The sequence below is a fragment of the Pelodiscus sinensis genome, chromosome 4 (assembly GCF_049634645.1).
Source record: "Pelodiscus sinensis isolate JC-2024 chromosome 4, ASM4963464v1, whole genome shotgun sequence".
Taxonomy (NCBI): domain Eukaryota; kingdom Metazoa; phylum Chordata; order Testudines; family Trionychidae; genus Pelodiscus; species Pelodiscus sinensis.
Window position 1 is genome coordinate 31188838 of NC_134714.1, and position 16160 is coordinate 31204997.

The 16160-nt window shown below is 45.5% G+C and overlaps 1 protein-coding gene across 3 annotated transcripts in view; it reads left to right on the forward strand.

Annotated features, from left to right (window-relative positions):
• Window positions 1-16160, forward strand: part of CATSPERB (catsper channel auxiliary subunit beta) — a 131062-nt gene that overhangs the window by 21281 nt on the left and 93621 nt on the right. For all 3 annotated transcript variants that reach the window (XM_075926708.1, XM_075926707.1, XM_075926706.1), the window contains exon 7: window positions 1266-1415. In XM_075926708.1, the coding sequence (XP_075782823.1) occupies window positions 1266-1415 (150 nt within the window). The remainder of the gene's footprint in view (window positions 1-1265; window positions 1416-16160) is intronic.

A 16160-nucleotide genomic window follows, 5' to 3' on the forward strand; every position in this document is an offset into this window, starting at 1 on the left:
TCCTGGCAGCCCAGCTGGGTCATGTGCCAGACTCCCACCCCCACATTGCACCAGGATTCTGTTATCCTACAATAACCAGGGGCCTGATGGACCACAGACATTGCTGGACTAGAGTGTCCCAGTTTATAGAGGTGCAACCTGTACCTAGCATATTTTTGTTGTTTAGTGACACCCTTTATTTTACACTTGGTCTACACCTAATATAATATATGGAGATATACCATCTCATAGAGCTGGAAGGGAAGGGACCTTGAGAGGTCATTGAGTCCAGTCCCCTGACCTCACAGCAGGACTAAGTACCATCCCTGACATATTTGCCCCAGATTCCTAAATGGCCCCTCCCCAAGGATTGAGCTCACAATTCTGGATTTAGCAGGCCAGTGCTCAAACCACTGAGCTATCCCTCACTCTAAAACTTAAACAATTACCAATCTGTGTCACTGGGCGGGGGAAGTGAATAAAAATTCTTCAGTCAACCTTCCGCTGAAGGAACTGTATTTACCATAGGAATGGGGGAAATACTTTCTGTCACTGTAACAAGTGTCTGTGCTATAGCAGCACAGCTTCAGTGTCAGAGCCCTGCCACTGTTAGGGTATGTCTAGACTACATGGCTCCGTCGACGGAGCCATGTAGATTTGTTTTTTTGGCAAAGGCAAATGAAGCCGCGATTTAAATGATCGCGGCTTCATTTAAATTTACATGGCTGCCGCGCTGAGCCGACAAACAGCTGATCAGCTGTTTGTCCGCTCAGCGTGCTGGTCTGGACGCTCCCCTGCCGACATCAAAGCCCTTTGTCGGCAGCCCCGGGAAACCTCATCCCACGAGGAATAACGGGGCTGCCGACAAAGGGCTTTGATGTCGGCAGGGGAGTGTCCAGACTAGCGCGCTGAGTGGACAAACAGCTGATCAGCTGTTTGTCAGCTCAGCACGGCAGCCATGTAAATTTAAATGAAGCCGCGATCATTTAAATCGTGGCTTCATTTGCCTTTGCCTACAACCCTCATCTACATGGCTCCATCGATGGAGCCATGTAGTCTAGACACAGCCTTAGTGTCTGTAATGTAGACATGCCCGATCATATGCACTTGGCCATGTGCACGTTCTTTCTCTATTGTTTCTTTTTTGGTGTACTTAGCCTCTCATAATAAATTATATTTGTCTTCTTTTTATCCATGGAATGTAAAAGTGATAAGAATGGTTAAATAAACATGCAATGTATTTATGCTTTGGATAATTTTAACCTCTAGACTTTTTTTTTCCACAGAGCCTCTTCTTCAATGGCGTCTTGGCAAACCAATGCAGTCTACTCAAATTAATGCTCTAATACCTTATGTAATAAATATCACAGTGTCAAAATGCCCCTGTGCTAATGATGTGGCGGTAATTGCTCTCATATGTAATGAAACAGTGCATGGTAAGTTGCATATCTGTATGTTTGAATATATGCACCAGAAATCTGAAGACCAGTGCAAAATAATGTACATTGAATCAAACAGTTTGTACTATTCACCTACTCTCTCAGGTTATGAAACAAATAGAAGTTCTTGCATTGCCAGCTTATATAAACATCTGTATCTTCCTTTCATAAATTAGAGATGCTATCCCCCAGCCCAATGCATCATGCATCCAGACAGATGCTAATCATCATTTGGTTTCAGAGAAATAATTCCCATTATGATAGTGTTGCAAACTTTGTTGATTTATGAACATTTTAAAGCTTCCATTAAAGAAGCCAGAAGTGAACCCCTGCTGGAGATGGAAAATTTAGCAGGATTTGTCTTAGTATGGCCTTCTATTATTAAATGTCTTATTGGTCCTGGCAAACCTGTTCATATTTAGAAAATGAGCATGGTGAAATTGGCTTTAATATCTCAGGTTGACTAGGACTGAGATGCAAATAATAGTGAACACTGCCATCTAATGGCAGACAATGAATATTGGAAAGTTTAAAAACCATCACAAACTTGCTTAACATAAAATTTAAAAAATAATAAACAAACAAGAAATATTTAGTAGCTTACTATTGTTTAGCGATATCTGTCAGAAAAAGCAGAAAAGCTTCTGTGTAATATGATCTGTCACCTCATAGGAGGAACTGCCAAACCAATATTAATCCATTTTATAGATGGGCAAAATGGGTTGGTTTGTTTATTATTTACATAGCACCACTGATACCAAAGGTGCTTTATAGATATGTAAAATGATAAATTCCAAGATCCAAAGAGTTTAGAATCCAAATTAACAAAATAAAGGCAGGACAGGAGGGAAGGGAAACAGAAAAGCAAAATGATGGAGCAATTGTTTTTAAATTGTCTTAGTTCACTTCTTGAGATGCGTGAGTGTTCTAAGCCTGAGTCATCTTTGAGCCTGCATGTTCTGAGCCTCACAAGTCATCTGAGATTATTATGACAGGACCAACAACCTCAAATTCACGGAACTAGACTTGATGACCTCTCAAGGTTCCTTCCAGTTCTAGTATTCTATGATTCTATAATTATCTGTGAGTCCTGTGTGTCCAGCTAATCCATGAGGAAAGGTGTAATTAGGTGATTACGAAGCAAGTATAGAGGCTGCTAATGAAAGCAGTCATTCCCATCTGTTCAGCATCACTACTTTGTTGGGGATATTCCCAATTGCCTGGCAGTTCTGACAGACTGCTCCACAGAATATCTTACTGTCCCTGTATAAAACTATGGTACGCCCACATCTTGAATACTGTGTACACATGTGGTCTCCTCACCTCAAAAAAGATATTTTGGCCTTGGAAAGGGTTCAGAAAAGGGCAACTAAAATGATTAGGGGTTTGGAACTGGTCCCATATGAGGAGAGGTTGGGACTTTTCAGTTTAGAAAAAAGGAGACGAGGGGGAATATGATAGAGGTATATAAAATCATGTGGAGAGGGCAGATCAAGAAAAGTTATTTATTAGTTCCCATAATAGAAGAACTAGAGGACACCAAATGAAATTAATGGGTAGCAGGTTTAGAACTAATAAAAGAAAGTTCTTCTTCACACAGCGTGTAGTCAACCTGTGGAACTCCTTGCCAGAGGAGGCTGTGAAGGCTAGGACTATAACAGAATTTAAAGAGAAGCTAGATAATTTCATGGAGGTTAGGTCCATAAAAGGCTATTAGCCAGGGGATAGAAGTGGTGTCCCTGGCCTCTGTTTGTCAGAGGCTAGAGAAGGATGGCAGGAGACAAATCGCTGATCATTGTCTTCGGTCCATCCTCTCTGGGGCACCTGGTGTTGGCCACTGTCGGCAGACAGGCTACTGGGCTAGATGGACCTTTGGTCTGACCCAGTACGGCCGTTCTTATGTTCTTATATAGTATGCTTCTTTTTAATAAAATGGGCTTGAATCCTGAAATTTACTCACTTTGACTCCATTGGTATTCAAATCAAACTTCTGTTGACGTACATAGCAGTTTTGACTGAGACTTTGTGATGGAGTTCATTTGCTTAACCCATAATATGGAGTAGATGAAAGGATTATGAAGAGAGGTATGAGAAGAGAGATGGCTGAAAGACTTGCAGAAATAAATGCATTCTGAGTTGGAGGAAGGTGACTTTGCAAGATCAAGTAGATCAAGTAATCTAGGAAGAAGCATGGAAACAAGTGATAGCAGATTAGAGGTGGTTCTTCGCTTTGTCTACGCATATTCCACTGTTGGTTTTTAAGATGAATTATTTTGGCCTCCAGTGTCTGTTGGCGCTATACGTCCACCTTATAAGGTTGTAGCGTCTTTAAACTATGGTCACCATAGATGCTTTTGTGTTTAAGGGAAGGGCACATCACAGCAGAGATGTCGGCTCATGTTCAGAAACAACCAAAGAATCAGGGAAGCTCAGCTACAACTTTTTCTGATGCAGAGATAAGTTCATCCTTCATCTGGTCTTGCCTTGAGGGCGGGGGGCTGGACTCGATGACCTCTTGAGGTCCCTTCCAGTCCTATGATTCTATGATCTGATCATACATATTGGTTTTCCAGAACAGAAACATCTGAGCACCTGCCATCTCTTCCTCATCAGCACAAGCACATTAGAGACTTACTTACTTTCTCTAGTAAAACATTGGATGGCAGTGGGAAGAAGGAGTGTATAGGGAGAGAAGACTGAGATCTCCTTCTCTGAGTCCTTCCACTTTTAAAGCCCAGGAATCTTCCTGAGCACCAGAGGCCAAGGACAGCTCAAGACACAAAAGGGTTTGATCAGTGATTAAGAAAAAACAGAAAGCATATAAGGAGTGGAAGATGGGAGGAACCAGCAAAGAAAGCTACCTTATTGAGGTTAGAGCTTGTAGGGACAAAGTGAGAGAGGCTAAAAGTCATGTAGAGTTGGACCTTGCAAAGAGAATTAAAATCAATAGTAAAAGGTTTTATAGACATATAAATAGGAAAAAAAAAACAAAAAAAAAAAGTGGGACCGCTAATCACTGAGGATGGAGTGGAGGTTAAGGATAATCTAGGCATGGCCCAATAGCTAAACAAATACTTTGCTTCAATCTTTAATGAGGCTAATGAACAGCTTAGGGATAATGGTAACATAACAAATGGGAATAAGGATATGGAGGTAGATATTACCATATCCGAGGTAAATGCCAAACTTGAACAGCTTCATGGGAGTAAATTGGGGGGCCCAGATAATCTTCATCCAGGAATATTAAAGGAACTGGCACATGAAATTGAAAGTCCATTAGCAAAAAATTTTAATAAATCTCTAAACTCAGAGGTTGTACCATTTGACTGGAGAATTGCTAATATAGTTCCTATTTTTAAGAAAGGGAAAAAAAGCGACCCGGGTAACTATAGGCCTGTTAGTTTGACATCTGTAGTATTCAAGGTCTTGGAAAAATTTTTGAAGAAGTAATTAGGGACATTAAGGTTAATGGCAATTGTGACAAATTACAACATGGTTTTACAAAAGGTAGATCGTGCCGAACTAACCTGATCTCCTTTTTTGATAAAGTAACAGATTTTTTAGATAAAGAAAATGCAGTGGATCTAATCTACTTTGATTTTAGTAAGGCATTTGATACTGTACCACATGGGGAATTAGTGGTTAAATTCGAAAAGATGGGGATCAATATGATAATTGAGAGGTGAATAAGCAACTGGTTAAAGGGGAGACTACAGCAGGTCATACTGAAAGGTGAACTGTCAGGTTGGAGGAAGGTTACTAGCGGAGTTCCTCAGGGATCAGTTTTGGGACCAATCTTATTTAATCTTTTTATTACTGACCTTGGCACCAAAAGTGGGAGTGTCCTAATAAAGTTTGCAGATGACACAAAGTTGGTAGGTATTGCCAATTCAGAAAAGATAGGGATATCATACAGGAAGATCTGGATGATCTTGTAAATTGGAGTGATAGCAATAGGATGAAATTTAATAATGAAAAATGTAAGGTTATGCAGTTAGGGATTAACAACAAGAATTTTAGTTATAAGCTGGGGACACATCAGTTGGAAGTAACGGAAGAGGAGAAGGACCTCGGAGTCCTGGTTGATCATAGGATGACTATGAGCCGCCATTGTGACATGGCCGTGAAAAAGGCTAATACGTTCTTGGGATGCATTAGGCAAGGTATTTCCAGTAGGGATAAGGAGGTGTTAGTGCCGTTATACAAGGCATTGGTGAGACCTCATTTGGAATACTGTGTGCAGTTATGGTCTCCCATGTTTAAGAAGGATGAATTCAAACTGGAACAGGTACAAAGAAGGGCCGCTAGGATGATCCGAGGAATGGAAAACCTGTCTTATGAAAGGAGACTCAAGGAGCTTGGCTTGTTTACCTTAACCAAAAGAAGGCTGAGGGGAGACATGATTGCTCTCTTTAAATATATCAGAGGGATAAATACCAGGGAGGGAAAGGAATTATTTAAGCTCAATACCAATGTGGACACAAGAACAAATGGATATAAGATGGCTATCAGGAAGCTTAGACTTGAAATTAAATGAAGGTTTCTAACCATTAGAGGAGTGAAGTTCTGGAACAGCCTTCCAAGGGAAGTAGTGGGTGCAAAAGACCTATCTGGCTTCAAGATTTAGCTAGATGGGTTTATGAAGGGGATGGTTTGATGAGATAACATGATCTTGGTAACTAATTGACCTTTCACTATCAGTGGTAAATAGGCTAATGGAGGGATGATAGGAGTTACTATAGAGAACTTTTCCTGGGTATCTGTCTGGTAAGTCTTGCCCACATGCTCAGGGTTCAGCTGATCGCCATATCTGGGGTTGAGAAGGAATTTTCCTCCGGGGTAGATTGGCAGAGGCCCTGGACGTTTTTCACCTTCCTCTGTAGCATGGGGCACGGATCACTGCTGGAGGATTCTCTGCATCTTGGGGTCTTTAAATCATTTGAAGACTTCAATATCTGAGATATAGGTGAGAGGATTATTCCAGGAGATTCTGTGGATTGTGCAGGGGGTCAGACTAGATGATCATAATAGTCCTTTCTGACCTGAAAGTCTATGGGCCTATGAGTCTGAGTGCTCAGACACCATTCATGATCTCTAACCCCTCATCTCTGGCACTGCAGAGACCACCTGGTAATGACTGCTCTGTGCTAAGACTTCTGGTACTGAAGTCCCCAGTATTGACTCTCTTTGCAGTATCTACTCAGCACTTGACAGCTTGCTTATCATAAGCACGGTCATATTCAGTACCAAAGATTTACTTAGCATCCAAAGATTTAATTCTTCTTAGCAGTGGGCTCCCCATTGTTAGCAGTGGTACAGTCACTCTGCCACTACTGGCAACTGTCCCAACTGTGGCACCCAGTGCATCCTCTGCAAACTAAAACACATTCTGTGGTGGCTCCAAGCATACCTACTGGTACTGTTCTGCCTCTTAAAGAGGAGTATTCTTTTTCCTTTCTAGCTCTGATGGCAGCAGAGACCTAGCTTCACTAGCTAGATCATTTAGGTCAAGGTATTTGTGCCAATTCACACCAGGAGAGGATCTAGAGCTGACTCCTATTACCATAAGCATTGGTATAGACACCACTCCATGGTGCCTTCTGCCTTGGCTTACCAAGGCCCCTTATGCTGATAAGTATCCCTGGCCATATTGAGGGTTTGTGCTGAATACCTTGAACAAGATTTGAATCAGCTGCCCAATCCAGGGCTAGACCCTTCCATTATGCACCTCAAAAGGAGCATATACCAACAGCCAATCTTATGCTTTCATCACCCAATCTCACTGTTTGAACTTCAGATGAGGTAATTGCCCCCAGATGAGAGGTGATCTCACTTGCTATGTGGAGGTCCTGTGGTTCCATTCACCACTGACCCCCCATGTGCAAGTACAAGTTACAGTTAAGAACTTCCCATTTAAAGGGTGAGATGTCTTCAACACTAAAGACTCACAAGGCCTTGCATTTCCTAAGGACTCACACAGACAATGCCAAGATCCTAAAGGGATTTATACTCCTGCTCCCAGATGAAAACATTGCAATGTCAATTTGACCCACAATAGAAGCAGCCTGAACCAGCAAGGAAACCTCAGAAGTTTCCCAGAGTGAAATCTCCTGTTTGACTTGCAGTGGTGACTCACTAGCCTCTATCAACATCAAGACAGAATATTTTCCTCTGTCTGGAAAATGTTTGTTTCAATTTTGTGGGTCATGTAAATAATAGAGGTGATGTTGCAAAGTGACTCACCAGCTAGTGCATTTCCTTTGCTAGTGCATTGCAGGGATTTCTTTCTCTCTTTAGTCCTGCCCATGTGTTACCAGATTGATTGGTGGTCTTTGTTGTGTAGATTGGCTGTCTGACATTTGATCTCAGCCTTTTTGTAATAAACTCAGATTTTCATCTGTAGTCCCAGGACCTCACACTATGTCAACAGCCCAGGTCCAGGCCCAGTAGTTCTTGCACCTTTTGTTTGATGTTTCATAGGTTGACTGGCCCCTTAAGGCATTTTAAGCTTAGTTTTGCCAGTGATAAGAAGGCTGTCTCCCTGCTGAGTAGGATGACAAAGCAGATGAGTTTTTTTCGGCATCCCTGTAAACCTCATTCTACGAGGAACAAGGGCTGTTCTGAAAGAGGTTTTTTTTCTGGCATTTGGCCCCTTGTAGGTGGGCCAAATATTGGAAAAGCCTCTTTCAGAAGAAAAGCAGAAAAAGATATGCAAGTTGTGAACCGTGATTTGCGTATATTTTTTCGACTTCTCTTTATAATGTAGACATGGTCTTAATCCCAGCTACAGGGGATCAGAGAGAGGACTGTTTAAACAGATCTGTGAACTCAGTCTAAGGGGAGAGAGGAGCAATGAGAGTTCCTGCTCTGAGAGGCTGGAAAGAACCTCAGAGGTTCTTGTAAGAAGACCTCTGAGGTCCATAGACTCTGGCAAAGTCCATGGGAAAATGAGGCATTGGTGGAATCCTTCTGGGGAAAAAACAACATAGAAGGAATTTTGCAGGGGCTTTGGGTAGGCGCAAAAGCAGAAAATTTTAAAATAGCACAAGAGGGACAGAAGAATTATTTGTCTGGGTGTATTTGGTCTTATGGTTGAACCTTTGTTGTCAGAGGAGATAGAACTTTTAAGTTATGTGGCTGGTTGGTGAAAATCCAGACAGAGATCCCCATGGGGTCAAGGAAGTGGCCTCCAAAAGGTGTTAGAGATGAAGTCTGCTAAAGTGTAGTAACCTGGCACCCAGGGAGTGCTACAACAATAAGAGCAAGTGCTTACAATGGTCTTCACACTACAGCCCCACTAAAACAAAAGACAGAACTATGTAGCACTTTAAAGACTAACAAGATGGCTTACTAGGTGATGAGCTTTCATGGCCAAACCCACTTCCTCAGATCAATATGTGGAAGAAAATCAGCACAACCATATATACCAAAGTGATACAATAAAAAAAAATGAACACGTGAAATTGACAAATCAAATTTTAGAACAGAGTGGGGGTGAGGGGGGAAGGTTAGTTTCTGTGAGGTAATGACATAGGGGTGATAATAGGGGAAGTTTCTGTGAGGTAATGACATTAGGGGTGATAATTGGGGAAGCTATCTTTGTAATGGGTGAAATGATTAGAGTCTTTGTTTAAACCCATACATAAAGTGTCAAATTTAAGCACGAATGACAATTCTGAAGCTTCTCGTTGAAGTCTGGAGTTCAAGTCTCTTTGAAACAATATGCATGTTTTAAGGTCTTTGAGGGAATGGGCAGTCTGGCTGAAATGGCAGGCAACTGCTTTCTCTTTGTGAGAGAGTCTTATGTCTGTTTTGTGTGCATTGATTCTTTGGCAAAGTGTCTGAGAAGTTTGTCCAATGTACATAGCAGACGGACACTTTAGGCACATGGTGGCATAAATTATATTTCTGGATGAACAGGAATATGTGTTCTTGATCTTATAACTCACTTGGTTAGGTCCAATAATGGTGTCAGCAGAGTAAATATGTGGACAAAGCTGGCACCGGGGTTTGTTGCAAGGGAAAGTTCCCAGCACCTCAAATTCTTAGGTGCCTGTGACGGGGCGAGGCAGCCCCGCACTGAACCTACAGGGCCCCCACAGCCCTACCGAGCATGCCCGGGCTGCAGCAGGGCTATAAAAGCCTGGGCCAGGACTCAGTATGGGGAGACAGCCGAAGGAGAAGGACTGGAGAAGGGAGCTCTCCCTCAGCGGTTGCCAGGGACTCCGGGAGAGGCCGGAAGGAAGGCGGAGGTGAGTTGGTGCCACCCGGAGACTGCCTGCCGAGGGGACGCCGGCCTGGAGATCGCAGCCAGCTGGGCAAGTCCAGGGGAAGGAAGCCCGGGAATCCAGGTAGGAAGTGGCCCAGGGCAGGAGCGGGAGCCGCCCCTCCTGGCCCGAGAACCTCGGCGCATTTCGGCTGGATAGCCCCACCGAGGGAGTGACCCGGTACCTGGTCGCTCACAGGGCCCTGGGCTGGGACCCGGTGGAGTAGGGTGGGCCCGGGTCCCCCTACCTGGGGTGTGCCCCCGCTACAACGATAAACTGCTTTGTGGACTCGGCCTTGCTTAAAGGGCCAGTTATAAACTGCTTTGTGGACTCAGGCCGGAGGGCCTTAGCCCTGCTTAAAGGGCCAGCTGTAAACTGTCTTACAAGGGTGTTGGGGACCCAGGCAGGTGGGGGCCACCACTGTGCCCTCCTGGACGCCAGGGTGGTGAGAGCACTCTTCCGCAGAACCAGGTTTCTGTCCATAGTGGAGCTGGTCTCCGAGTTAACCTGGTTCCCCATCACGACCACCCGGGTCTGCTCGAGGCTGCTGGGACATATGATGGCATGTACGTATGTGGTACACATGGCAGCACGTATGCTCGAATGAAGCTCAGGCCTCTTCAAGCCTGGTTGGCAAGTGCATTCAACCAGTCCAGGGGTCTCTGGGACATGGTTTTCACAGTGCCTCCAGAGGTAATAGCTTCCTTACAATGGTGGACCCAGGAGGCGGTGGTGTGCAGCGGGGTTCCGTTCACTGCACCTCCTACCTCGCTTACACTGGTCACAGATGCTTCAGACCTGGGTTGGGGAGCACACCTGGCTGTCACAGAACCCAGGGTTTGTGGTCCCCTGCAGAGTGGGCTCTGCACATAAATGTCCGGGAGCTCAGGGCAGTCAGGAGAGCCTGCGAGACTTTCCTGTCGAAGCTCTCTCGCCGCTCTGTCCTAGTCCGCCTGGACAACACGGCAGCTGTGTTTTACCTCAACAGGCAGGGGGGAGCCCGGTCGCCTCCCCTCTGCTGTGAGGCTCTATGCCTCTGGGACCTGTGCATAGCGCACAACATAGTTTTGCAGGCAGAGTACCTGGCAGGGTGCAAAACTTGCTGGCCGATGCTCTGAGCAGGTCCTTGGGAGCCACAAATGGTCTCTCAAGGATTCGGCCCTTCGTCAGGTCTTCCACAGGTGGGGTTGTCCCCTAGTAGACCTGTTTGCCTCGGCACGCAACACCAAGTGCTGGAGTTACTGCTCCCTGTTGGGGCTGGGGGAACACTCCAGGGGGGATTCCATGACTGTGCCATGGCCGGTGGGCATCCTCTATGCTTTCCCTCCATTTCCCCTAATTTCCAGGGTTCTGACCAGGGTCAAGACCTTCAGGTCCACGGTCATCCTGATTGCCCCTCGGTGGCCCAGGCAGTTCTGGTTCCCTATCCTAGTGGATATGCTCAGCGAGGAGCTTATAATGCTCCCGACAGTTCAGGATCTCCTGACCCAGCCTTGGGACGGGGGCCTCATGGTTCACCCGAATCTCAGCTCTCTCCACCTGATGGCCTGGTTTATCCGTGGCTGACCCAACCGGAAAGGGAATGTTCCCAGGAGGTACAGATGGTGCTCCTAAGCAGTAGGAAATCATCTACCAGGTGGTCATACTCAGCCAAGTGGCGGCGGTTCTCGTCTTGGGTGTCCAGAAGGGGAGTGCACCCATCCTGTGCACCTGTCCCGTCCATTCTGGACTACCTTTTTGAGCTTAGATCCGGTGGCCTCTCTGCCTCCTCTATCAAAGTCCATGTGGCATCTCTCTCCGCCTTCCATGTTGGTTCGTCAGGAGTCTCTCTGTTTTCTGACCTTGTGGTCAAAAGGTTCCTTAAGGGTTTGGACAAGTTGTATCCCTCAGTTAGACCCCCTCTCCCCGCTTGGGACCTTAACCTCGTCTTGTCTAGACTTGTGGCCCCCCACTTTGAGCCGCTGGCCATGTGTTCTTTGAAGCACCTCTCTATGAAAGTTACATTCATTGTGGCCATTATGTCAGCACACAGGGTCTCTGAGCCGAGGGCGTTAACTGTAAACCCACCCTACCTAGTGTTCTCAGACAATAATGTGAGGCTCCGCCCTCATCCGACCTTTCTCCCCAAGGTGGTATCACCGTTCCATTTGTCCCAAGAAATTTACCTTCCAGTTTTCTTTCCAAAGCCCCATGCCTCCCTTAAGGAGCAAGTACTCCATTCCCTGGATGCTAGACGTGCGCTAGCTTTTTATATTGATAGGACTAAACCCTTTCACAAATCTACACAATTGTTTATTGCTGTCACTGACAGAATGAAAGGGCTCCCCATATCGACCCAGAGATTGTCCAGTTGGGTCGCAAGGTGTATCAGGGAGTGTTATGCCTTGGCCAGTGAGGTCCCGCCCCGGGTTATAGCACATTTCACCAGGGCGCAGGTGTCCTCTGTAGCTTTTGGGGCACATGTTCCAATCACTGAAATCTGCAGGGCGGCCACGTGGCTGTCGCTCCATACCTTTATGGTGCACTATGCGCTGGCACAGCAGGCTAGAGAGGACGCAGGGTTGGGATCTGCGGTCCTCAGCTCCGTATTGTAAATGTTTGTTTTATCTGTACCACATTGCACTTTTCTACAGTTTTTTTGCATTTGGTTAGTTGAATAAATTTTTTGGGGTTGTTCAACTTTCATAAACTTCTCTTTCTAAGTGCTCTGACCCCTCCTCCTGGAAGTGGGGTTGGCTTGGAAGTCACCGAATTCGAATGGACATGAGCAACCATTTGTAGAAGAAAAGAATGGTTACTTACCTGTAACAGTTGTTCTTTGAGATGTGTTGCTCATGTCCATTCGATTGCCCCCCCCCCCCATCTCCCCTTCGTCGGAGCATCCAGAAAGAAGGAACTGAGGTGGGGGAGCCCCGCCATGGCGGCACCATTCCAGGGGGTGCCCTGCCGGTGCTACGAGTACCGCTAGGGAAAATGCTCCAGAAGATGTGGTGCACGCAGTGAGCACACCTAGTTCGAATGGACATGAGCAACACATCTCGAAGAACAACAGTTACAGGTAAGTAACGGTTCTTTTTGCCTTGGTATCAAGTTCTTGTCCCAGTTAACAAAGCAAAGGAGACTAAACTAACAGAAATGAGTTACAGGAACAGCTCCTCTGTCTAGCCAAGATCCTTTTGCTCTCTGTGCTCATAGGGAACCTAGGCTAAGGTAGCTTGTCTCTTTCTTATGCTCTTTTGTGGGAGCTGAGGATTAGAGGTCTGTTTACCTCAAGCTTCTGAATTGGGTTTGTTTTTTTAAGGCTCCTCTTCAAGGCTCCCTTTACCTAAACCTGCTTTTTCACTGCTCCTTGCTGGTGCAGGGTTTATGCATCAATCCAGTTGCAGACCTTCCTCTACCCTTCCTCCCTCACCTTTCCTTTCCTCATTCAAGTATCCTTCTTATGACAGCATGGAATTTCAAGAGGTGCATTCACTTCTCACTCTTGCAGCAGTTGTGGAAATGTCTCAAGACTACAGGGGAAGGGATTTTAATCTCATTTTTATATTTCTATAAAAAAAGTTTACTCTGGTCCCAAGGCAATCAAACCCTTTATTCAAAAGCTCAAGTTCAGAATAGTGTCTCTTGCCTCTACCTCATCTCTAGATCAGATCAGTTAGTACATTGCTCTTGATCTTCAAGATGCCTATTTTCATATCACGATTCACCCAGCCCTCTGAACATATACAAGGTCCAAGTGGACAGTTGCCATAACTAGAGTACATACAGCGTCACCCAGAATTTTCACGGAATGTCATGTGTTAGTGACAACTTTCCTCAGAAATCTAGAAATTAGTGTCCCCATGCCTGGATGACTGGATTATTCAGAGGAAATTATGCCAACAAATTGCAAATGCCAGTCAGCAAACTTCATGTATGTTTTGCCTGAGAATAGACAAAGACAAATCAATACTGACTGAGAAAAATAGATTTCATAGACTGTACTCCACAACAGTAGTGGCTTATTTACCATCAGATTCCAAGCCATTCTAGACCTATGTTACCATCTCATACCAGGACATCAGTAAGAACTTGCTTCAGACTGCTAGACCACGTGGCTTCCGGAATCTTCATGGTGTGGCATGCCAGATTTCCCCAGCAATGCATGCAGGGATGATTGAAGTCTATATATCAGCCAGACAAACATCAAATGGACATGCCACACACATTCCACGAGTCCTGCCATCATTTAAAATGGTGGATGAACCCAATAAGCTTCTGTAGTGGGATTCCGGTCTCCCTCCTGTTCCATCAAAGACCGGTGATGGATGCCTCCATCTTTGTATCAAGAGCCCTTCTGGTTGACTACATATACAGGGTTTATGGACTTCTCAGCAAAAGAGGTCTCCACATAAATTTCCTGGAATTAAGAACCACTTGACAAGAATGGTCTGTTTTTTCCTTTCAATCCTCAAGAGTCTTATAAAAGTCATGAAAGACAATATTTTATATAAACTAGCAATTGTGGAGCAAGATCCACTGATTATATCTGTGACGGGGCGCGCCGCCCCCACACCCCGTCCGGCGGCCCGCCCCGCACTCAGCCCGCGATCGCGCTGTCCCTCCTGGGCGCCACCCAGGGAGCGCGGCGGCACTGCGAGGCCTGTTCCCTGGCCGCGGCCCGGATAACGGGCGGCGCGGCGGAGGCGGGGCTACGTCCGGACAGCAACGTAGGGCGGGGGTGGAGCCTCGGCGACGTGACGGCTGACGTCACCGGGCACGCGCGCACGGCGGGGGCGGAGCCTGGTGACGTGGCGCATTGCGTCACCCGGGCCGGACGCCGGCGGGGAATTCAAAAGGGGGAGGGAGCAGAAGGAAAGGGGGAGAGCACGGAGGAGCAAGGAGGAGAGGAGGGAGACGGAGAGCGAGTGAAGGAGGAAGGAGCGGACAAGGAGGAGAGAGCGGAGGCGGGAGAAAGAGCGGAGGAGGAGAGGAGAGGGGAACAGAGGAGGAAGGAGGCACAGGGCACTGGAGGAGAGGCACGCAGCACGAGGAGGAGGGGAGCGGAGGAGCACAAGCGGTGAGAGGGACGTCAAAAGGGGGGCAAACAGATTCACGGCGGGGAGCAGGACGGGCTCCCGCGTTACAATATCAAAAACCTTCACTACTTTGGAACTCCCTCAGTTACTAGGAAATCACCACAAGGGAATGCATCTATCAGGAATACACACAACATGATCACATATTGCCTCAGCAGACAGTGTAGACAACCACAAGTACTCCACAGAGGACAATGTGATTTGAAATAAATGATGTTCTCTTCATCCTTTTGCTACCAGAGAGAACAGGAATTATCGTCACTTCTTCTCCAGATGAGGGTCATAGCCTGGGATCTATTTCAGAAGAATTTCTGATCCCATTCTACATATTCTCCCAAATTCCATTAAAACTAAGAATTTTCAGGAAGCTCAAGCTGGACTCAGTCAAGATAATCACTGTTCCCAAGCAGTTTTGGTACTCAAAAACCTCTCCATCTAAATGCTGATATGCTTACTTTTACTGTCAAACCTAATTTTCAGAATTTTAGCCAAATCCTGCCTACCAATCCACTATTTTGCGGCACGGATGTTAGGTGGTTGACATCATCGGCACTTGTTTGTTGGAAGCCCCAAATAACCTCTTCTATAGTATAAACGATTTTGCAAGGCAATCATGTTCTGCTAAGTGAAAGATTTATAAAATGGGCCTGTCGGGGTTAATTTTCACCTTTCAGGACTCAGATTTTAGACTACCTTCTGGAATTAAAAAGTTCAGGACTATTGGTGAGCTTATTAAGAGTTTGTCTTGCAGCTATTTCAGTGCTCCACCTTCCAGTTGATGGAAATGTTTAATTCTATCACCGCTTCATGACTAGGTTCTTAAAGTGGCTTATGAGGGTCTACCCTTAAAGAACCTATCCTTCTCTGGAATGTAAATATAGTCTTAGCAGGGCTGATGGAATCTCCATCTGAACTTACAGCCACTTGCTCCCTGCTTCATCTTCCTGTTAAATCTAATTTCCAGGTAGCAGTAATATCAAGTAAGAGGATGGGGGGGAATTGCAAGTTGTAATGGCAGGCCATCATGTACAGCTTTTCATAAGGATAAGACATCATTAGGACTTCACCCAAAAATTCTACCAACAGTGATCTGTGATTTCCATTTAAGTCAGGTTATTCACCTTCCAATATTCTTTACAAAACTATATTTGAAAAAAGGTAAGGTGAAACTGTATGCATTAAGTGGCCTCTTATTCTACATAGATAGATCTAGGTTACTCGGCCAGACTATACATAGAGCATAGAGATAGAGTTAAGAACCATGTCTTTTCTGCTCCAAAACCCTCAAACTGGAATTTGGTCTGTATCAAACCTGGCTATGAGTTGGCTTCTGTAATCCCACCATTAAGGGTCATAGCCTACTCAGAGCACAAGCAACTTCTGTTGCCTCTCTGAGC